Raw genomic sequence first — 24,392 nt, 5'->3', positions numbered from 1 at the left:
CGGCCAACAGCGACGCACACCCCGCAGCTACTTTCCCAAGCCTCCCCAGCTTCTCCTTCACCCAAATCCAGATAGCAGATGTTCTGAAAGAGCTGCAAAACCTGGACCCGTACAAATCAGCTGGGCTAGACAACCTGGACCCTCTCATTCTAAAATTACCCGCCGCAATTGTTGCAACACCTATTACCAGTCTGTTCAACCTCTCTTTCGTATCGTCCAAGATCCCTAAAGATTGAAAAGCTGCCGCAGTCATCCCCCTCTTCAAAGGGGGTGACACTCTAGACCCAAACTGTTATAGACCTATATCCATCCTGCCCTGCTTTCTAAAGTCTTTGAAAGCCAAGTTAACAAACAGATCACTGACCATTTCGAATCACACCATACATTCTCCGCTGTGCAATCCGGTTTCAGAGCTGGTCACGGGTGCACCTCAGCCACGCTCAAGGTACTAAACAATATCATAACCGCCATCGATAAAAGACAGTACTGTGCAGCCGTCTTCATCGACCTGGCCAAGGCTTTCGACTCTGTCAATCACCACATTCTTATCGGCAGACTCAACAGCCTTGGTTTCTCAAATGACTGCCTCGCCTGGTTCACCAACTATTTCTCAGATAGAGTTCAGTGTGTCAAATCGGAGGACCTGTTGTCCGGACCTCTGGCAGTCTCTATGGGGGTACCACAGGGTTCAATTCTCGGGCTGACTCTTTTCTCTGTATACACCAACGATGTCGCTCTTGCTGCTGGTGATTCTCTGATCCACCTCTACGCAGACGACACCATTCTGTATAGATCTGGCCCTTCTTTGGACACTGTGTTAGCAAACCTCCAAACGAGCTTCAATGCCAAACAACACTCCTTCCGTGGCCTCCAACTGCTCTTAAACGCGAGTAAAACTAAATGCATGCTTTTCAACTGATCGCTGCCCGCACCCGCCCGACTAGCATCACTACTCTGGACGGTTCTGAATTAGAATATGTGGACAACTACAAATACCTAAGTGTCTGGCTAGACTGTAAACTCTTCTTCCAGAGTCATATTAACCTCACTAGGGCAGGGGACACTATTTTCACCTCTGGATGAAAAGCGTGCCCAAAGTAAACTGCCTGCTCCTCGGGCCCAGAAGCTAGGCTATGCATATAGGATAGAAAACACTCAAAAGTTTCCAAAACTGTTAAAATAATGTCTGTGAGTATAACAGAACTGATATGGCAGGCAAAAACCTGAGAAAAATCCATCCAGGAAGTGGGATTTTGTTATGTTTGTAGTGTTATATTGAATGCCTATACAGTATCCCATGATTTAGGACTCAAATTACACTTCCTATGACTTCCACTAGATGTCAACAGTCTTTAGAAATTGTTTCAGGCTTGTATTCTGAAAAATGAGGGAGTAAGACCACTTTGAGTGAGTGGACCCTGGGAAGTCGCCAGACCTGTTTCCTGCGCACGACCGAGAGCGATTGACGACGCTATTGTCCGGTTGAAATATTATCGATTATTTAGGCTAAAAACAACCTGAGGATTGATTATAAACATCGTTTGACATGTTTCTACGAACTTTACGGATACTATTTGGATTTTTCGTCTGCCTGTTGTGATTGCCTTTGAGCCATTGGATTACTGAACAAAACGCGCCAACAAAACAGGTTTTTGGATATAAAGAGGGACTTTATCATCAAAGGTAAGTGATTAGTTTTATCGCTATTTCTGACTTTTGTAACTACAATACTTGGCTGGTAACTGTTTGTAATGTTTTGTGTGCTGGGCACTGTCCTCAGATAATCGCATGGTTTGCTTTCGCCGTAAAGCCTTTTTGAAATCTGACACCGTGGTTGGATTAACAAGAAGTTAATCTTTAAACCGATGTATAACACTTGTATGTGTTATAACATTTTATTATGAATATTTCTGTTTTTGAATTTGGCGCTATGCAATTTCACCGGATGTTGGCCAGGTGGGACGGTAGCGTCCCACATACCCATAAGAAGTTAAACATCTCCAATCCAAAATTAAATCTAGAATCGGCTTCCTATTTCGCAACAAAGTCTCCTTCACTCACGCCGCCAAACATACCCTCGTAAAACTGACTGTCCTACCAATCCTCGACTTCGGCGATGTCATTTACAAAATAGCCTCCAACACTCTACTCAGAAAACTGGGTGCAGTCTATCACAGTGCCATCCGTTTTGTCACCAAAGCCCCATATACCACCCACCACTGTGGCCTGTATGCTCTCGTTGGCTGGGTTAGGGTTAGGGTTAGTGGTGGGTCACTATAACAACACCCACCAGTAGCACGCGCTCCAGCAGGTATATCTCACTGGTCATCCCCAAAGCCAACACATCCTTTGGCCACCTTTCCTTCCAGTTCTCTGCTGCCAATGACTGGAACGAATTGCAAAAATCGCTGAAGTTGGAGACTTATATCTCCCTCACTAACATTAAACATCAGCTATCTGAGCAGCTTGCCAATCGCTGCAGCTGTACACAGCCCATCTGTAAATAGCCCATCCAATCTACCTACCTCATCCCCATATTGTTTTTATTTACTTTTTTGCTCTTTTGTACACCAGTATCATCTGCACCTCTATCACTCCTGTGTTCATTTTCTAAATTGTAATTACTTTGCTACTATGGCCTATTTATTGCCTTACCTCCTCACGCCATTTGCACACACTGTATATAGACTTTTTTCTATTGTGTTATTGACTGTACGTTTGTTTATTCCATGTGTAACTTTGTGTTGTTGTTTATATAGCACTGCTTTGCTTTATCTTGGCCAGGTTGCAGTTGTAAATGAGAACTTGTTCTCAACTGGCCTACCTGGTTAAATTAAGGTGAAATAAAAAATACAAAAATTAAATCATGGACAAATATGACTTACTATGACTTATTTGCATACAAATAATTGTGCCCATTCAAAAAGCGTCTCAGGGTAGGAGTGCTGATGTAGAATCTTATTGATTGTGGTCTAAAAGGTAAAATTGATACTATGACATGACCGAGACGGTAACAAGGGGTGATGTAACACTGAGATTAGTGGTACACAGTCAGAAATGAATTAGTGTTAATGGGCTTATTAAATATGATGAATTGCTTGGGTTAATGCATTCTCAACATACCAGTCATACATTTTAACGCGTTTCAAACAACATATTCTGCTAACTGGAACAATGATGCAGCTATGATACAACTGTCCAGTCTGTCTGGGACTCACCGTTAACTGCTTAGTCATCACTCCGGCTTCTTTGGCAGACTTATTCATGGCTTTGAGGACCTCATAATCTGGAGCCTCAATAAACACCACGTAGGGAAGGAACTCTGATGTCCGCAGAACCTTAAGTGCCTGCAGAAATAAATGAAATAGTCAGAAAGCAGTTTTAATAATAGATTATTAATAGATGCTAATGCAGTAACGAGCTAATCAAATTAGCTATGAACCACTTGAGAATATCGAGTCTCATTAAAGTATTCCATTCCTTCCATTTCATCTCCGTAATGCAAACCTTGGCTTTGGTTAAAAAAATATAATTCTAGAATAATCCTATTACTTCACTGATCTATGTGTTTGGCATAGTAATGTAGCCAACAATCTCATTAAAACAATAAAATACGAAGGGGGGGACCGAATTCTGTTGTCCTTTCAAAAAGAAAGAAAAAGGTAAAGATCATCCTCTTCTCTGGACATTGATGCAGAGAAAATGTCTGGAGTATTATACCGATGAACGAATAAAGATGCCCAGATGCTACAGTCTACCTGTGGGTTGACATCCAGGATGCAGATCTTCCCAGCATCCACCACCTCATGGATGGAGTTGATCTTCGTGCCGTAGAGGTTCCCGTCGTACTCGCCGTGCTCCAGGAAGCGTCCGTTCTTAATGTCCGTATCCATCTCACTGCGAATCATGAACGAATACATCTGTCCATCCTTCTCATCCACCTTGGGTTTCCTCGAAGTAACTGGAAACAGGTAATAAAGTGAGATTGATGGTTGTTGTTGGGTTATGTACATGAAGGTATAGCAACTGACAAACACAGTGCTGAGCAACGCACACAGAATAAAATAAAATGTAGTCTTTGTATCTCATACAAATGTGAATACAGTATTTGTATTTCTAAATTGTTTGTATGTTTTTTAAATATTTTTTTAATATGGCATAAATGACAGAATACCAGAGTAAATCAAAGGGTCAATGTCAATGGCTTTGTCAGTGTTAAATGCTACTGTAGTGCTACTCACAGGGGATGGTGGTCCCGTAGCGCAGGGGGTCAGACACCAACAGTTTGTTTTTTAGACTACGGCGGCCCACTCCCTGTGCTCCAATCAGAACCAATGTCTTCCGGCGAAACGGGGAAACTTTGGCCACCTCCTCGTAGATCCTCAGCTCGTGCCGATCAAACTCTGAACAAGAACATATTCATATCAGATATCCACATAATCACTTTTACTATCAGTATTACTTTACCTAATCTAATTCATGCTGCGCATACACAATATAGCATACCACATTGACAACCGTTTACACTTTTTTCTAATAAAGTTTACAAGTAAAAAATACAATGGCAGCAGTTTCAAACATTGTTACGTTTACAAATTGTCATTTTGGCACAAAAAAACTTACCTGCATTTTTGGTTGTCAGATACATCATCTTTTTTTTCTTCTTCCCACCCATTCCAGAACAAAAAGGACCTGAGAAAGGCAACACACAAAATATTGTCTTCACTCAGTACTTCTCAACCCACTTAAATTGAGTCTTTATCAATTTAATGGACAGTACCTGCCAGTCAGGGTCGGTTGCCTTTTACAATGTTGCTGTTCTGTATCATAAATCAAGTCTGCAATATGTAGCCTGTACCACCAGAGGGGAGTATGCCAATGCATTACAGCAGGGGCCTTCAATCTTACCCAGAAACCCCCTCCCAGGCAAACAGCTACCCAGGGACCCCCTTCATATATTATAAAAAAATATTTTTTTTCCCACGTCTTGTCTTATCATTAGGTGACAGATAATGACAAGGAGAACTAATCAACATTTTATAATCAATGGATTTAGTAGATTGTTTTTCATTATTTTGACCTCCCCACATTAGATTTGTTAGAGGAAGTGTAACTCTAACATAGCCTATTAGCTAGAAGGGTAACCCCAAACACATTTTCACTAAGAGCAGCTGTTTAGCTGTATAAACAAAGTTCAGCTATGTGTTGGCAAAAATGTATGTTCAAGTCCAAAAAGCTTGCTAGTAGTTTTATTCTCCTCTTTTCTACTGTAGATAAGTAATTTAAAATGTGTTTATTCTGCTCTTTCTAGCGATATTCATAGAAACGTGAATAAAAAAATAAAACATACATTTTTTGTATATATATCTATAATTTAAAAAAAATTCAGAATCCCGGTTGAATACCCTTGCATTACAGAAAGGATGGCAGTTCAATTTGATTACAACAGTACACCTGGGAATCTCTGTCACTGCCCAGTCGTCTCTTCAGTATGGCTGGCAGGTGGGCTTTAAGGACATTTGTTTGAAGCAAAGACAACAACGGGCATGACATAACCTTTTGATATGTCTCTTTGTTCATGGATACAATTATGACTGTAATATTGACGCAGTTTATATATTTGTTGATGGAATGCATTAAAGGGCCGGACCTTTGAAAATGGACCACTTCTGCTTTTTAAATATGGCTCGATCACATTATAATCATATACTGAATTCTGGTTCCAACGGCTCAGTCGGTAGGACCATGGTGCTTGCAACTCGACAATTGTGTGTTTGAGTCTTACATTGACTTGATACAATCATTGACTATAAGTAGCTTGGGATAGGCATTTTATATAGTTGTGGCCCAAAAAAATTGCACCCTTGTACTTTTTTCAAGTAACTCACAATTTTCCCTAAAATAAGTTGAAATTTAACAAAGTATTTCGTCTCCACAATTCTTTATTTCACTGTTAATATTACAGAACCTTTGTTTTTTTATTCAGAACTTAATATATCCATTTAATCAGAAAATAAACATAAATGACATTGACAAAATGATTGATACCCTTGACTTAATATTTGGAAGCACAGCCTTAGGTCAAAATAGCTGCAATCAAGCGCTTCCTGTAGCCAACGATGAGCTTCCTGCACCTCTGTACTGGCAGTTTGGCCCACTCCTCTTGTGCAAACTGCTCCAGTTCTCCCAGATTTTAAGGGTGCCTTCTCCCAACTGCTGTTTTCAGATCTCTCAACAGGTTTTCAATGGGATTTAGATCTGGACTCATTGCTGGCCACTGCAGAACAGGCCAGCGTTTTGTCTGGAACCATTCCAAGGGGCTTTATGAAGTGTGTTTGGGGTCATTGTCCTGCTGGAAGACCCATGACCTTCGACGGAGACCCAGCTTTCTGACACTGGGTTGTCAGAAAGGCATGCTCAAGTGTGTTTTGGCAAATTGCAGTCAGGCTTTCTTATGTCTCTCTCAGCAGTGGGGTCCTCCTGGGTCTCCTACTGTACCATATAATCCCCTTTCATTGAGTTGGCGACGGATGGTGCGACAGGAAACTGTCGTACCTTGTGTCTGAAGGTCAGCTTGAATATGTGTAGCAGTTGGCCGAGTTGTTATCCACCATTCTAACAATTCTTAGCTGCAATCTTCAATCAAGTTTTCTCTTGCGGCCACATCCAGGGAGGTTGGCTACAGTGGCATAGGCCTTAAACATCTCGATAAGATTACATACGGTGGAAACAGGAACATCAAGGTCTCTGGAGATGGACTTGTAGCATTGAGATTGCCCATGCTTGACTACAATCTTGTCTGACCTCAGATAATTCTCTGGTTTTCTTTATTTTCTCCAAACTCATTGTCGTACACACAGTGACACAAAACAGGAGAATTAATCCTTTTCTCTATTCAAACTGGTTGAATTTATGATTTTTATATTACATGCACCTGCAACTCACCACTGGTGAGTTCAATTCCAAAGTAAAGGAGAATCACCTGCTTGAAATCTAATTATTTCTAACTACTTCTGAAGGTGCCAATAATATTGTCCGGGCCATTTTAGGATTTCTTTGTGGAATAAGCTACGATATAAATTAATTATTCTGAATTAATTTTATTTAAAAATAAATTGCACACCGAAGACCAAAACGTTTATTTTTTTTAAACAGTTTTCTGGAAGAAATTGTGCATATTTGAAAAAAGTGCAAAGGTGCCAATAGCTTTGGCCACGACTGTATGATCATATCATATACTGCGTGAATAGCCCCCACAAGTGTCCCATATTTGTCTCCTACAGGTCCAAGGGCAGTCTTAGTGCCTTAGTGGTCTGCCTGACTGCCACTTCCCTCTACTGAAGTGAAGAGCATGTGGCTGCAGGCGGAGTGGGGGACTCACCACCTACCACCTGTGCTAGTGTGCTACAGACAGAAAGAGAACACTACAGTATGAATGTGACCTGGCACCTCCTGTCTAGATTGAGCTTAATGAGGAACAACCTGCCTTTCTGAGTTATGTCTTTCTAAGTCTGCTGCTTTTTGCTAGTCCCTCTTCACTGATTAAACAACCATCTTGAAGGGTGACAAGGGGACAAGCAGGCAGTTAAAGCGTATACATGCACACAAAACACCCAGAACAACAAATGTCTTTATTTTGTCACAATTTATTCTACTCATGTTTCATGTTGGTGTTTTTGGTGGACCATTTGCGCATTCAGACAATAAAAAAAGTATAATCTTATCCCATTTTATTTTTTTTTGTTTTATCTCCCTGACAAATGTGGGCTCCTGAGTGGAGCAGCGGTCTAAGGCACTGCATCTCAGTGCTACAGGCATCACTACAGACCCTGGTTCGATTCCAGACTGTATCACAACTGGCTGTGATTGGGAGTCCCATAGGGCGGCACACAATTGGCCCAGCGTCATCCAGGTTAGGGGTTGGCTGGGGTAGGCCGTCATTGTAAATAATTTGTTCTTAACTGACGTGCCTAGTAAATGTGTTCAACTTGAGTAAATTGAGTGCTGTCTTTAGTGTGTAGAAGATGCCAAGCTCCTTTGTGTCCTCCAGTACTTCTGTGGGTTATAATGCAGTATATATTACAGTACCTGCAGTAACCAGCTCCAGATCTCTCTTGACAAAAGCCTTCCTCTTCTCTTCCAGTAGCTGGCTAGGAATGAGGCCTGCACTGCCCCCCACTAGGTGACATGCCTGTGATGGAAAGAAATTCATAAAGTGGTTCTATCACTGCATTGCAACAACAACATTTTTTAAAACTATTTAGGATAAACATGATAAAGTGAAAGACTAAATAGTGGTTGGCCAGTAGAAGGGACTGACCTGCCACCAGTTGAGGTCCTCCTGGTTGAAGAGCTGCAGGATGTCTCCACTGCTGAAGCCCAGGCCTGCCTCCTTACAGGGGATTAAGTTGTCATGGGACGGGTCATAGTCAAAGTGACACTTCACATATGCCTGAGGGAGATGGAGAGGGAGTTCGGTGAACAGGTCAGAGCTTGAGTAGAGGTAAACACCATCTAAACATAATACATAATATCTAGTGCTCAATACACTGCCTACTAAAAATGCTATGTTAAACACTTTATTACAGTATTTGTTTACATGCCATACTACTATTAACACAATACCGGCAACCAGTGTGTGGTCTCAATGGTTCCTGGTGAATAGCTACAGTATCTGGTCAAGACCATCTCAATCAGACAGCCTTGCTCACTTGAAACTCATTCATCTGCCTCTTACTTTCCCAGACAATACAAAGCTAGAGCACCACCCTTCGAGCCCAACCCCTGTATCCCATCTCCTAAAAATGGAAGAGTCGGAAGGAGTTAAGAGCCAAAACAGGTAGCCATGGCAACCGTTCCCTATGCTCAACGGCGATTACTCACGGCAGCAAGTTGAAGTGTGAATGAAATGTTCCCCTCAGCCCCTGAGCTACTCTAGACCTCCCATCACCCCTTCTACCCCCCAGTGACTTTAGCAATGTGGAGGGAAATGTTGTCACTTGGAGTCACATACAGGACACTGGGTAAAAAGAGTTTTCTACTTAGCTCGGTCACCTCAGCATACACGAGCACAGTACAGAGAGATGGTAGTTAATGTTGATACTTTGTAATATACCGGGTTGAACATCTCTTTAATGGACTGGATTAATTGGGCACTTAAGAGGAATGTATCATCCACTATCAATGTACTGTAGCACCCACCTGCACAAAGCTCCTTATATGTAATGTAATGTTACAGTGTTTTGACAAACTGTTTATCTCATTGTTGAAAATGTGTTGTGATGGTGGAGCAGTTTTGAGATGCAAGGGAAATGTCTGCACAAACAGACAATAGCATCTTATCTGTCATCTCTCTCCCTTTCAGAGAAACCATTTTGCAGCAACTCTCGGTTTGGAGAGCTTGAAGTCACCTCCCGGAGATCAAAATACTTCAAAATGGACCCTCGCCGGTCGCAAGGAAGCATTTCAATGCTGTAACCTCTAAATCTTTTGTCCGAACCTTTTCAAATGCCAAATATAATTTCCAAAAGAATAGCCCAGGGACTGATTCAAAGGCACTCTTTCAAAATGTCAGTGGAATGGATGGACAGTACAGAGCTCTGGGCTATTAGCATGCCATGAATTACTGCTATTTGAGAGAGGTGTCCAGTCCTGTGAGCTTTTCCTTGATCTCTGGGCCAGTTACCGAAGGGTCGCTGGTTCAAATACTTGAGCCGACAAGGTGAAAAATCTGTCGATGTGCCCTTGAGCAAGGTACTTAACCCTAATTTGCACCAGGGGTACTGTATTACTATGGCTGACCCTGCAAAAGAATACCTTTCACTGTACCTATCCGGTGTATGTGACAAAACATTTTATTGTTATTTATTTCATTTGGGTCATGATGTCGCTGAGTACAATCAATCTCGCACACTCTTTCCCACTGGGCACACACTGGTTGAAACAACCGTGTTTCAACATCATTTCATGAAATGACATTGAACCAACGTGGAATAGACATTGAATTGACATCTGTGCCCAGTGGGTTGACTCCTCAGAGACTCTGGGTCCATTAGCTAGACTCCAGGGGCAAATACTCACAGCGCTAAGGACACTATACTAACAAGGAATTCAAAGGCTGGGCGGAAGAAGTTCAGGGGGACTAATAGTAACCAGTAATGTGTTTTAGGTGTATTCATTTAGGGTGCATACACTATTTTAAATAACTATTTTTGTCAACTGAATGCTGAGTCTGTGGGTTGAAATGACAGATTGAAAAATGTTCTTTCTAGTTGGAACAGATGTACTGTACAGATCTTTTTCTGTTTTTCTGGTCCTTTTTGGTTTGCTCTCTCATCCTCACAGTGACTCCAGTAGCTAATTCATTATCCATGAGAGAAAAGCCATTAGTAGGATTACACTTTCACCCCCAAAAAATTCTCACAAAACTGTAAAAGTAAAATTGCAGGTGCAATTGGCAGGTTGACGTTAATTGGCCTATAGGGAGAACTGAGTGATTTCCACTAGATGGGCCAGCTACAAACTCAAAATTGGATATATCATGCAAATTCAGGAAAATGTAAATGTGCTTTTTGGTCTTAATCTAAGGTTAGGGTTTGACATTAGCATTAGAAGTGTGGTTAAGGTTAGGGTTAAGGTTAGATTTTAAATCAGATTTTATGACTTTGAGGCTAGTGACCACTCTTGCCTCCAAGGCAAGATTCATGACAATAAATGCCACCATAGCACTCACTTGAGGAGGTTGCATTGGATGCGTATTCTTGGCAGGAGACACAAGGTTAAAGACTGCAGGAGGGAGACATTGCCTCTACAGTATTTTCTGAAAAACCAAATAGAATTTCATGTAAATCTGAAAAGATTTGATAGGCTAAGTGGACTTTTTTGGCATATTGGATACACATATAAAATGCTTTCAGATATACAGAAGTCCCAAAACAGATATGGGCTAGGGTTACATTTATACTGAACCAAAAAATAAACGCAACACGTAAAGTGTTGGTCACATGTTCCATGAGCTGAAAAAAAAAGATCCCAGAAATTTTGCACATTTTGTGCACAAATTTGTTTACATCCCTGTTAGTGAGCTTTTCTCCTTTGCCAAGATAATCCATCCACCTGTCTGGGGTGGTATATCAAGAAGCTGGGGACAATAAAAGGCCACTCTAAAATGTGCAGTTTTGTCACACAACACAATGCCACAGATGTCTCAAGTTTTGATGGATAGTGCAATTAGTATGCTGACTGCAGGAATGTCCACCAGAGCTGGTGCCAGGGAATTGAATGTTCATTCCTCTATCATAAGCCGCCTCCAATGTAATTTTAGATAATTTCGCAGCATGTCCAATCTGCCTCACAACAGCAGACCACATGATACCACGCCAACCCATGATCTCCACATCTGGCTTCTTCACCTGTGGGATTGTCTGAGACCAGCCACAAGGATAGCTGATGAAACTATCGGTTTGCACAACTGAAGAATTTCTGCACAAACTGTCAGGAACCGTCTCTGGGAAGCTCATCTGCGTGCTCATCGTCCTCAACAGGGTATTGACCTGACTGCAGTTTGTCATCGTAACTGACTTAAGTGTGCAAATGCTCACCTTCGAATAGGTACTGGTACGCTGAATAAGTGTGCTCTTCACAGGTTTGCTGATGTCAATGTTGGGAACAGAGTGCCCCATGGTGGCAGTGGAGTTATGGTATGGGCAGGCATAAGCTACGAACAATGAACACAATTGCATTTTATCTATGTAAAATTTGAATGCACAGAGATACCGTGACGAGATCCTGAGGCTCATTGTCATGCCATTCATCCGCCGCTATCACCTCATGTTTCAGCATGATAATGCAAGGCCCCATGTCGCATGGATCTGTACACAATTCCTCGATGCTGAAAATGTCCCAGCTCTTCCATGGCCTGCATACCCACCAAACATGTCACCAATTGAGCATGTTTGGGATGCTCTGGATCAACAGCGTGTTCCAGTTCCCACCAATATAGAGCAACTTCGCACACCCATTGAAGAAGAGTGGACAACATTCTACAGGCCACAATCAACAGCCTGATCAACTCTATGCAAAGGAGATGTGTCGTGCTGCATGAGACAAGTGGTGATCACACCAGATACTGACTGCCCTACCTTTTTTTTAAGGTACACTATATGGCCAAAAGTATGTGGACACGTATGTGCTCGTCAAACATTTCATTCCAAAATCATGGGCATTAATACGGTTGTTGGTCCGCCCTTTGCTGCTATAACAGCTTCCACTCTTCAGGGAATGCTTTTTACCAAATGTTGAAACATTGCCACGGGGACTTGCTTCCATTCAGCCACAAGATCATTAGTGAGGTCGGGCACTGATGTTGGGTGATTAGGCCTGGCTCGCAGTCGGCGTTCCAATTCATCCCAAAGGTGTTCGATGGGGTTGAGGTCAGGGCTCTGTGTAGGCCAGTCAAGTTATTCAACACCGAACTTGACAAACCATATCTGTGTGGACCTCGCTTTGTGCACGGGGGCATTGTCATGCTGAAACAGGAAAGGGCCTTCCCCAAACTGTTGCTATAAAGTTGGACGCACAGAATCGTCTAGAATATCATTGTATGCTGTAGCATTAACATTTCCCTTCACTGGAACTAAGGGGCCTAGCCTGAAGCATAAAAAACAGCCCCAGGCCATTATTCCTCCTCCACCAAACTTTACAGTTGGCACTATGCATTCGAGCAGGTAGCATTCTCCTGGCATCTGCCAAACCCAGATTTGTCTGTTGGACTGCCAGATGGTGAAGCGTGATTCATCCGGCGGAGGCTCCTCAGAGGAGGAAGGGGAGGACCATCCTCCTCAGTGAAATTTCATTAAAATCAAAATAGTGAAACACTAAAAAAGTTTAGATAAAAACCATTTTTGATAAAACTATACTAAATATATTCATATGTCACCAAATACGAACTGGCAACAGACAAACAGAGAACACAGGTATAAATACACAGGGGACAATGAGAAGATGGGTGACACCTGGAGGGGGGTGAAGACGAGCACAAAGACAGGTGAAATAGATCAGGGTGTGACAGTACTCCCCCCTCTAGGGACGCCACCTGGCGTCCTACCTGGGCGCATACCTGGTTGACCGGGATGCCGGCGATGGAACTCAGCGATGAGGGCTGGGTCCAGGATGTTCCTAGCGGGAACCCAGCACCTCTCCTCCGGGCCATAACCCTCCCAGTCAACCAGGTACTGGAAACCACTGCCCTGCGGCCGAACCTTCAGGAGGTGCCTGAGACAGGGGAGAGGGGTGGGCCTGGAAACAGGAGACAAAGGGCTGTGAGACATAGGTTTAATCCTAGATACATGAAAAGTGGGATGTATACGGAGGGTATGGGGAAACAAAAGATGAACAGCAGAAGGGCTAAGGATCTTGGAGATGGGGAAAGGGCCATTAAAACGGTGGGACAGTTTGCAGGACTCTATACGGAGGGGCAGATCCCGAGTGGACAACCATACCCTCTGCCCGAGACGATAACGGGGAGCCGGGGTCCGGTGGTGGTCCGCCTGTCGTCGATACCTGGAGGTGGTCTTGAGTAGAGCAAAGCGGGCTCTCTTCCTCTTGCTCTGGGAAGAGTGAGGGCTGATATCCCATGGAACACTCAAAAGGTGAGGGACCAGTGGCTGAGCAAGGGAGGGTGTTGTGGACGTACTCTACCCACACAAGCTGCTGGCTCCAGGTGGTGGGATTTGGCAGAGACCAGGCAGCGAAGAGTCGTCTCCTTGTCCTGACTGGCTCGCTCCTGACTGGACGTTAGACTGGGGTTGGAACCTGGAGGACAGGCTGGCCGACGACCCATTGAGTGTGCAGAACACCTTCCAGAACTGGGACAAGAACAGAGGACCCCAGTCAGAGACCATGTCCACCGGAAGTCCAAGGGTAGCTTGGAGAGAGGGATGAAGTGGGCGGCTTTTGAAAACCGGTCCCCCATGGTAAGGATAAACATGTTGCCATCAGACGGGGGGAGACCAGTGATGAAGTCCAGGGACATATGTGACCAGGGATGGTGAGGGACAGGAGTCTTATTCTGGGCACACACGGTGCAGGCGAGCTGACGTCTCTGCGACGAAAGCAGAGACATCAGCAACCAAGGTGGGTCACCAAAAACGTTGTCGTACAACAGCCAGGGTCCGATGGAAGCCTGGATGGAAGGCCAGTCGAGAGGAATGAGCCCATTCCAGAACCGAGGAATCTGGGACAAACATCCGGTTAGCCGGGCCACCCCCACGCTGTGCCTCACGGACCCGGTTCTCTATACAGTGGGGGGGAAAAGTATTTGATCCCCTGCTGATTTTGTATGTTTGCCCACTGACAAAGAAATGATCAGTCTATAATTTTAATAGTAGGTTTATTTGAACAGTGAGAGACAGAATAACAACAAAAAAATTAAAAAAACGCATGTCAAAAATGTTATAAAATGATTTGCATTTTAATGAGGGAAATAAGTATTTGACCCCTCTGCAAAACATGACTTAGTACTTGGTGGCAAAACCCTTGTTGGCAATCACAGAGGTCAGACGTTTCTTGTAGTTGGCCATCAGGTTTGCACACATCTCAGGAGGGATTTTGTCCCACTCCTCTTTGCAGATCTTCTCCAAGTCATTAAGGTTTCGAGGCTGACATTTGGCAACTCGAACCTTCAGCTCCCTCCACAGATTTTCTATGCGATTAATGTCTGGAGACTGGCTAGGCCACTCCAGGACCTTAATGTGCTTCTTCTTGAGCCACTCCTTTGTTGCCTCGGCCGTGTGTTTTGGGTCATTGTCATGCTGGAATATCCATCCACGACCCATTTTCAATGCCCTGGAGGGAAGGAGGTTCTCACCCAAGATTTGACGATACATGGCCCCGTCCTTTGATGCGGTGAAGTTGTCCTGTCCCCTTAGCAGAAAAACACCCCCAAAGCATAATGTTTCCACCTCTATGTTTGACGGTGGAGATGGTGTTCTTGGGGTCATAGGCGGCATTCCTCCTCCTCCAAACACGGCGAGTTGAGTTGATGTCAAAGAGCTCCATTTTGGTCTCATCTGACCACAACACTTTCACCAGTTGTCCTCTGAGTCATTCAGATGTTCATTGGCAAACTTCAGACGGGCATGTATATGTATTCTTGAGCAGGGGGACCATGCGGGTGCTGCAGGATTTCAGTCCTTCATGGCGTAGTGTGTTACCAATTGTTTTCTTGGTTACTATGGTCCCAGCTGCCTTGAGATCATTGACAAGATCCTCCCGTGTAGTTCTGGGCTGATTCCTCACCGTGCTCATGATCATTGCAACTCCATGAGGTGAGATCTTGCATGGAGCCCCAGGCCGAGGGATATTGACAGTTCTTTTGTGTTTCCATTTGCGAATAATCACACCAAATGTTGTCACCTTCTCAACAAGCTGCTTGGCGATGGTCTTGTAGCCCGTTCCAGCCTCGTGTAGGTCTACAATCATGTCCCTGACATCCTTGGAGAGCTCTTTGGTCTTGGCCATGGTGGAGAGTTTGGGATCTGATTGATTGATTGCTTCTGTGGACAGGTGTCTTTTTTACAGGTAACAAGCTGCAGTTAGGAGCACTCCCTTTAAGAGTGTGCGCCTAATCTCAGCTCGTTACCTGTATAAAGGACACCTGGGAGCCAGAAATCTTTCTGATTGAGAGGGGGTCAAATACTTATTTCCCTCATTAAAATACAAATCAATTTATATCATTTCTGATATCTGTTTTTCTGGATATTTTTGTTGTTATTCTGTCTCTCACTGTTCAAATAAACCTACCATTAACATTATAGACGGATCCTTTCTTTGTCAGTGGGCAAACGTACAAAATCAGCAGGGGATCAAATACTTTTTCCCCCCACTGTACCCCAGATGAGTGCAACCGCGAGACAAGAGGTAGGGAGGATGGTCTCGGGGTCCGATGGTGTAGCAGTGGGGCAATATAGGCGTAACAGCGCATCCGGCTTCACATTCTTGGATCCTGGGCGGTAGGAGATGGTGGAGTGATGGAATTTCTCTGCTTTGACGTACAGCTTGTTCTCCAGAAGATGCTGGAGGACTTGTCTGACATGGAGGACATGTTCTTGAGCTGAGTGGGAAAACATGAGGATGTCATCAAGGTAGACGAACATGAGCCGGTTCAACATGTTCCAGAGAGCATTGTTTCCCAGGGCCTGGAACACAGCAGGAGCGTTGGTCAGTCCGAATGGCATCACCAGGTATTCATAGTGCCCGCTAGCCGTGTTAATGGCGGTCTTCTACTCTTCCCCTTATCGGATCCGTACCAGATGGTAGGCATTCTGGAGGTCCAACTTGGAGAAGATGGTTGCCCCCTGGAGAGGCTTGAATGCCGAGGCAATGAGTGGAAGCGGGTAACAGTTCTTAACCATGATGTCATTCAGGCCCCGGTAGTCGATACACGGATGCAGGGTTTTGTCCTTCTTCTCCACAAAGAAGAACCTTGGAGGTAGAAGGACGGATACACCCTGCAGCCAGGGAGTCCTCAATGTACGTCTCCATCACTTTGGTCTCTGGACCTGACAGGGAATAAAGCTGTGTAGCGTCCGGGAGAAGGTCGATGGCGCAGTCATTGGGCCAATAGGGAGGAAGCGCGGTGGCACGGGCCTTGCTGAAAACCTCCCGGAGGTCCTGGTACTCCGCGGGAATGGTGGAGAGGACCGGGGCTTTTCCCAAGCCCACAGGAAGGGGGCAGACAGCGCCGACTTCAGGCAATGCCCATGGCAAAACGGGCTCCAACCCAGGATAGAACCAGTAGCCCAGTCGATCAAGGGATTGTGCCTCTGGAGCCAGGAAAACCCTAAAACCACGGGTGCATGAGGGGATTCGATAGGCAGGAACTGTATAAACTGACTGTGATTACCCAACACTCTCATGTTAATGGGACACGTGGTGTGGGTGACTCTGCCAATAGAGCGCCCCTCCAATGCTCAGACGTCCATGGGAATGGAGACGGGTTGTGTGGGGATTCCCAGCTCCGACACCAGGGTAGCGTCCATTAAGCTTTTATCGGCCCCAGAGTGTATGAGCATCCGGAGAGATTTGGACCGGTCACCCCACAACAGGGTAGCATGAAGAGGGGTACGAGCAATGGAAGATGGGAAACTCCCTGTATGGCTCACCAGCGTACTCGTACCTCCTTGATGAGCCTGGTTCTTTAATGGGCAGGTAGATAAAAATGTCCCGTAGCTCCACAATACAGACAGCTCTGGGTGTTAAGTCTGCGTAAGTGCTCAGCAGGAGACAATCTAACCCTGCCCAGTTTATTAACCCCTCCACCACCCTCCTCTTTGGAGGACAAATAACGTAATTTTTTTTTTACAGCTTTTCAGCCACATATACATTTTACATACACATTTTGCATACACATTTTACAAACATGGTACTTTTATATAAAGCAGTCACATAACAGTAATACATTACCAAACATAAGCTCTTTAATCCCAACCTTCAGCCACTCTCAGCCAATCCCACCTATCACCATAGACCACCCTCGTTTGGTTTCCATGTGCCATATATTTTTCAATTGTGCTGTGATGTTTTACATCATTATTTAGCCTTTCTAATCATATTGTATCCACAGATTGTGAGCTAAAGATGAAAACCTTTCCTACGAGTATTATTATATTATTTATTGACTGACTATGGCTTTCCAAATCACCCAACACTGTTATTTGTAAGGTTAATTTTAAGTGCATGTTGTAATTTTTTAACCGTTCCTGAACCTGTGAGCAGAAACAAGTTACAAGCTAGGAAAATCTACAGAGCTGAGATTGTTGTATGCCCCATATATATAGCATTCTGTTGGTGGCAATAATTTTATATAACAATTTAAATTGAAAAACTCTAAGTGTTGAATCATGTTTTTTGTAACAGTGCATAAACCATATGCCATGGAATTAGTACATCGAAAATCACTTCCCATTTATTTTGCAACCTGTATGGCGCAGCTGTCAACATTTTTGTCCTCAAATGAAACTGATATATTTTTCTATTTATGCCATTTCCTTTCAGCCAATTTGTATCTTTAATATATGGGAGGCAAACAATTTCCCTACCTTCTCCCTTTTTCACTTGCCTCCTCCATTTTTGTGGTGGTGCTGCAATCAGTTGATTGTAAATTTGGATTGGGCAGATATTCCCATATATTTTCGATAACTGTATATGTGACATAACTCCTCCGTTTCTATTCATAATATCATAATACCATAATATAATTTCTATGAATCAGTATATTTGAGTTTAACCATATCATTTGGTGTAATATTTCTTCTATATTTTCTGGAGGATAAAACTGAAATTCTAACCATTTTTGTATGGCTTGTTTAAGAAAGGGTGATACTTTAAACAAAATGTCATGTTCAATTAGTTGGAAACGAGAAGTTGTAATCTGTATAAAGGCAAAAAGGCATTTTTTTAACAAAGGACGAGCCTTTCTTAATAATTTACTGGAGAACCATTTGGGGTTTACGTATAACTTATGTACAGTAGAGTGAAGCTTTCAGTGAGAGGTTCAAAATATTACAAAATAAAATGTTAATAAGCATCTGGGGTTGCTGTACATAACTTTAACCCATTGTATAAGAGATTCACCAAAATTAAAGTATTCCAGGCATTTATATATAAATTCTAGTCGTACTTTATCAAACGCCTTTTCAAAATCTGCTATGAAGACCAGGCCTGGTATCTTCGATGTTTCATAGTGTTCAATTGTTTCAAGTAATTGTCGTATATTATCTCCATGTAAAAAACCTGTCTGATCAGGACAAAAAATATCTGGTAAAACCTTTTTTATTCTATGTGCAATGCATTTTGCCAGGATTTTTGCATCACAACATTGAAGTGTTAGAGGCCTTCAGTTTTCTAAATAGACTGGATCTTTATACTTACTTTCCTGTTTAAGTAGTAATGAAATCAGACCTTGTTGAGTACCTGAAAGTCTACCATTTGTATAAGAGTAATTAAAACATGCTAATAATGGATCTTTGAGTACATCAAAAAAGGTCTGTTATACCTCTACTGGTATACTGTCAAGCCCTGGTGTTTTTCTATACTGAAAAAATGTTATTGCCTCAAAAAGTTCCTCTTCTGTAAATTGGCTTTCACACAGATCTTTCTGTAAATTTGTAAATTTCATTATTATTATTATTATTAGGAAAGACATCCTTACAGTTAACATCATTCAGTGGAAATGGAGGTGACTGAAAACAAAACATATGCTTAAAATATTTTGCTTCCTCTTTCAAAATACATTTTGGTGAATCATTAAATAGTACCCGCAAAACACTAGTCTCAACGTCAACAGTGAAGAGGCAACTCCGGGATGCTGGCCATCTAGGCAGAGTTGCAAAGAAAAAGCCATATCTCAGACTGGCCAATAAAAAGTAAAGATTAAGATGGGCAAAAGAACACAGACACTGGACAGAGGAACTCTGCCTAGAAGGCCAGCATCCCGGAGGCCAGCATCCCTCTTCACTGTTGACCCTGAGACTGGTACTATTTCATGCAGCTGTCAGTTGAGGACTTATGAGGCATCTGTTTCTCAAACTAGACACTCTAATGTCTAGTCCTCTTGCTCAGTTGTGCTCTGGGGCCTCCCACTCCTCTTTCTATTCTGGTTAGAACCAGTTTGCGCTGTTCTGTGAAGGGAGTAGTACACAGCGTTGTACGAGATCTTCAGTTTCTTGGCAATTTCTCACATGGAATAGCCTTCATTTCTCAGAACAAGAATAGACAGACGAGTATCAGAAGAAAGGTCTTTGTTTCTGGCCATTTTGAGCCTTTGAGTGATGGTTGCTGATAATGGGCCTCTGTACGCCTATGTAAATATTCCACTAAAAATCAGCCGTTTCCAGCTACAATAGTCATTTACAACATTAACAATGTCTACACTGTATTTCTGATCAATTTGATGTTATTTTAAAAATGGACAAAACATGTGCTTTTCTTTCAAAAACAAGGACATTTCTAAGTGACCCCAAACTTTTGAACGGTAAAGTATGTGAACAACAGCTTGTGCACGATATCTAAGGAAGTCTCGAGGTTTTGCTCGCCTGAGGTAGAGTATCTCATGATAAGCTGGAGTTGGAGCCGTTTGAAAGTGGGGTACAGGGCACGTCGTCTCTCCACTATTTCATGGGGAAATTGTTAATTAATAGAGAATGTTGTGTTCTTCATTGCCCTACCCTGTTGTAACAAGGCAATTTTCATAATGTGGTGGGTTAGCATAGCTACGATCAGACGAGGCCTTCCCTCTGCTCTGTCACTGAAACGGTGAGCCCTTTGAAAATCAATTGTTTCCACCTGTTCGTCCGTCATCTTGAGATTACGTTTCATGAACACCTTACCTTTTTCCTCCGTTGACTGATAGTTTTTGTTTTCATCCTCCTTTATTCCCATTATAACAATATTATTTTTGATGAAGTAATTTAGCTTTCGTTGTTTAATTATCATACCGTAGCCCCTCTGTAGTGTCTTTTAGGGAGTCCACGGTAGTTTTCAATATCTAATTTTCCGCTCGTATTTCTTCAGTCATTTTATTACTGTAATCCATTCCTGTTTTAAAGGCCTCAACCTCCCCCAGTAGCCCAGGCAATCTTTCCAGTTCTGCCCGTAAGCAATACTCTATCTTCTGGAGACAGAGTTATAAAAACATCCCCCTCCAATGTTACATTTTTTTATTTTAGACTGCGGCTTCCCTTCAGTTTCGCTCGCAGAACTCGAGGAAAGGTCTTCTCTTGTGCGCTTTGATGTATCCGTTTCTTTTTCGAGCATATCAAAATTCTGATCAAGAAATAGTTCCAGATTCTCTATATTATCCAGAATGTTTGTTTCGTAGTTATCAGCTAATCCTCAATTTTTGTGATTAATTCATGGGACAAGCTGTGCCTACCACACTGCCACCTGCCACATCATCACCTTGAAGACTAACCCTGCCCAGTTGCATGGGCTCCGGAGGAGATGACTCGACAGCCCTCGGTGACCTCCGAGAGACTTCCGTCCGACATCGGATCCACTCGAAAATGTGGGCTTCAGGGATTTCCTGGATTCCTCTGAGGCAAGGTGGAAATCAAGGATGAGCGTCGGTGACAGGGAACAGACTCCCTCCCCCTCCTATGTTCCCGTAGCCGCCCATCGATCCGGATGGTCAAGGCTATGAGGGAGTCGAGGTCCAGGGGCAGCTCCCGGGCTGCAAGCTCGTCTTTAATCCCCTCCGACAACCCGTAAAGGAACACATCTAACAGGGCTCCCGGGTTCCAGGCACTATCAGCCGCCAACGTGCGAAAATCCACCATGTAGTCTGCCACACTTGCGGGAATCCTGACGTAGTTGGAGCAGCTTACGAGCCGCCTCTCTCATGGACAACAGAGAATCAAATACTTTCCATAGCTCCGCCACGAATTCCTCCAATCTGAGGCAAACAGTAGTTTTCTGCTCCCACACCGCCATAGCCCAGACAAGAGCCCTCTTATCACGTACACTATAAAGAGGGCTGCTATGAAGAGTGCTGCAGCTCAAAGATGAGAGAACACTGGGAGAGAAAGCCCGGCAGGATCTGGGAACTCCAGCGTAGCGCTCCAGATGAGGTAAGCGGGGTTCTTGGGAAGCCATGGTAGATTGACCTACGAGCTCTCCAAGGATGTCAGGGACAAGATTGTAGACCTACACGAGGCTGGAAAGGGCTACAAGACCATCGCCAAGCAGCTTGGTGAGAAAGTGACAACAGTTGGTGCAATTATTCGCAAATGGAAGAAACACAAAAGAACTGAATGCTGCCTATGACCCCAAGAACACCATCCCCACCGTCAAACATGGAGGTGGAAACATTATGCTTTGGGGGTGTTTTTCTGCTAAGGGGACAGGACAACTTCACCGCATCAAAGGGACGATGGACGGGGCCATGTACCATCAAATCTTGGGTGAGAACCTCCTTCCCTCAGCCAGGGCATTGAAAATGGGTCGTGGATGGGTATTCCAGCATGACAATGACCCAAAACACACGGCCAAGGCAACAAAAGAGTGGCTCAAGAAGAAGGACATTAACCTCTCTGGGCCAGTGGGACGCTTGCGTCCCACCCTAATCAACAGCCAGTGGAATTGCGTCGCGCTAAATGCAAAACCTCATAAATCCTATAACTTCAATTTCTCAAACATATGACTATTTTACACCGTTTTATAGATACACCTCTCCTGAATCGAACCACGTTGTCTGATTTCAAAAAGGCTTTACAGCAAAAGCAAAACATTAGATTATGTCAGCAGAGTACCCAGCCAGAAATAATCACACAGCCATTTTCAAAGCAACTAGCATGCATCACAAATACCCAAAACACAGCTAAATGCAGCACTAACCTTTGACAACCTTCATCAGATGACACTCCTAGGACATCATGTTACACAACACATGCATTTTTTGTTCGATAAAGTTCATATTTATATATAAAAACAGCATTTTACATCGGCGCATGACGTTCAGAAAATATTTTGCCTCAAATGCTTCCGCTTTATTAGCGCTACAATTTACAAAATTACTATTCGAAAACATTGTTAAATGTAATATTGTCATTCAAAGACTTATAGATTAACATGTCTTGAATGCCATCTCTTTGCCAGATTTAAAAAGAACTTTACTGGGAAATCACACTTTGCAATAAACGACGTGGTATGCCCAGAAAAAAAGTCTAGGCTATAAATGTTGGAGCCATCTTGGAACGATCAACCATCAAAAATACTATTGTAAATAATCCCTTACCTTTGATTATCTTTATCAGAAGGCACTTCTAGGAATCCCAGGTCCATAACAAATATAGTTTTGTTCAAAAAAGTTAATAATTTATGTCCCAATAGTGTTAGCGCGCTCCGAAGGCTAGTGAAAATGTACCGTGTGCGTCTGACTTGTCGTCAGGAATGAGCAAAAAAAATACATTTAAGTTCGTTCAAACATGTCAAACGTTGTAAAACATACATCTTTAGGGGCTTTTTCAACCAAGGCTTCAATAATATTCCATTGGGACGGTTGCATTGTCTTTCAAAACGTTTCGAAAAGGGAGAGTACCCATGGGCGCCGACGTCACAATGGTAATGGCCCATCCCCTGTGACCAAGATAAACAGGCTCTCTTTCAGTCAATTTTGATAGTAGGAGACTCAAACCACTGTGTAAAGACTGGGGACATCTAGTGGAAGCCATAGGAAGTGCTAAATGATCCACAAGCCCCTGTGTGTTTCAATGGCAGATGTTTGAAGTGATATCCACACATCAGATTTCAGTTTCCTGTCAGGATTTGTCTCAGGGTTTTTCCTGCCATATGAGTTCTGTTATACTCACAGACACCATTCAAACAGTTTTAGAAACTTTAGGGTGTTTTCTATCCAAAGCCAATAATTATATGCATATTCTAGTTACTGGGCAGGAGTAGTAACCCGATTAAATCGGGTACGTTTTTTTATCCGGCCGTGTCAATACTGCCCCCTAGCCCTAACAGGTTTTTAAGGTCCTGGAGTGGCCTAGCCAGTCTCCAGACCTTAATCCCATAGAAAATCTGTGGAGGGAGCTGAAGGTTCGAGTTGCCAAATGTCAGCCTCGAAACCTTAATGACTTGGAGAAGATCTGCAAAGAGGAGTGGGACAAAATCCCTCCTGAGATGTGTGCAAACCTGGTGGCCAACTACAAGAAAAGTCTGACCTCTGTGATTGCCAACAAGGGTTTTGCCACCAAGTACTAAGTCATGTTTTGCAGAGGGGTCAAATACGTATTTCCCTCATTAAAATGCAAATCAATTTATAACATTTTTGACATGCGTTTTTCTGTTTTTTTTTGTTGTTATTCTGTCTCTCACTGTTCAAATAAACCTACCATTAAAATTATAGACTGATAATTTCTTTGTCAGTGGGCATACGTACAAAATCAGCAGGGGATCAAATACTTTTTCCCCTCACTGTATAGAGAACATACAAAAACGCTATGGTAATAAAAAAGAAAGACAGCAGGAGTTCAAACTGTAGAACCCAGTTCCTACATTTGAATCTAAAAATGGATTTTGGCAAACAAAACTATGCTACCTTTTATCTCTGGGACCCCCAGGATGACAAATCAGAGCAAGAATCCTGAATATATGTAGATTATTTACCTTCAGAGGTAAATGTATCAAACCAGTTGCCGTGATAAAAGCGTTTTGTTGTTGTGCACTCTCCTAAAACAATAGCGTGGTATTTTTTCACTGTAATAGCCAGCAGCATACCACCCTGCATCCAACTGCTGGCTTGCTTCTGATGCTAAGCAGGGTTGGTCCTGGTCAGTCCCTTGGATGGGAGACCAGATGCTGCTGGAAGTGGTATTGGAGGGCCAGTAGGA

The 24,392-nt window shown here is 43.2% G+C and overlaps 1 protein-coding gene across 1 annotated transcript in view; it reads right to left on the bottom strand.

Annotated features, from left to right (window-relative positions):
* Positions 1-24,392, bottom strand: part of LOC115200949 (MAGUK p55 subfamily member 2-like) — a 58,947-nt gene that overhangs the window by 2,010 nt on the left and 32,545 nt on the right. Inside the window, exons 6-11 of the mRNA XM_029764096.1 lie at positions 8,321-8,452; positions 8,089-8,191; positions 4,624-4,692; positions 4,242-4,403; positions 3,759-3,961; positions 3,219-3,347 (exon numbers count right to left, since the gene is read on the bottom strand). Coding sequence (XP_029619956.1) covers positions 3,219-3,347; positions 3,759-3,961; positions 4,242-4,403; positions 4,624-4,692; positions 8,089-8,191; positions 8,321-8,452 — 798 coding nt within the window. The remainder of the gene's footprint in view (positions 1-3,218; positions 3,348-3,758; positions 3,962-4,241; positions 4,404-4,623; positions 4,693-8,088; positions 8,192-8,320; positions 8,453-24,392) is intronic.

This window comes from Salmo trutta, chromosome 10, assembly GCF_901001165.1.
Source record: "Salmo trutta chromosome 10, fSalTru1.1, whole genome shotgun sequence".
Lineage (NCBI taxonomy): Eukaryota > Metazoa > Chordata > Actinopteri > Salmoniformes > Salmonidae > Salmo > Salmo trutta.
The sequence above is the reverse complement of the archived record's forward strand: the minus strand, read 5'-3'. Positions and strand labels throughout refer to the sequence as shown.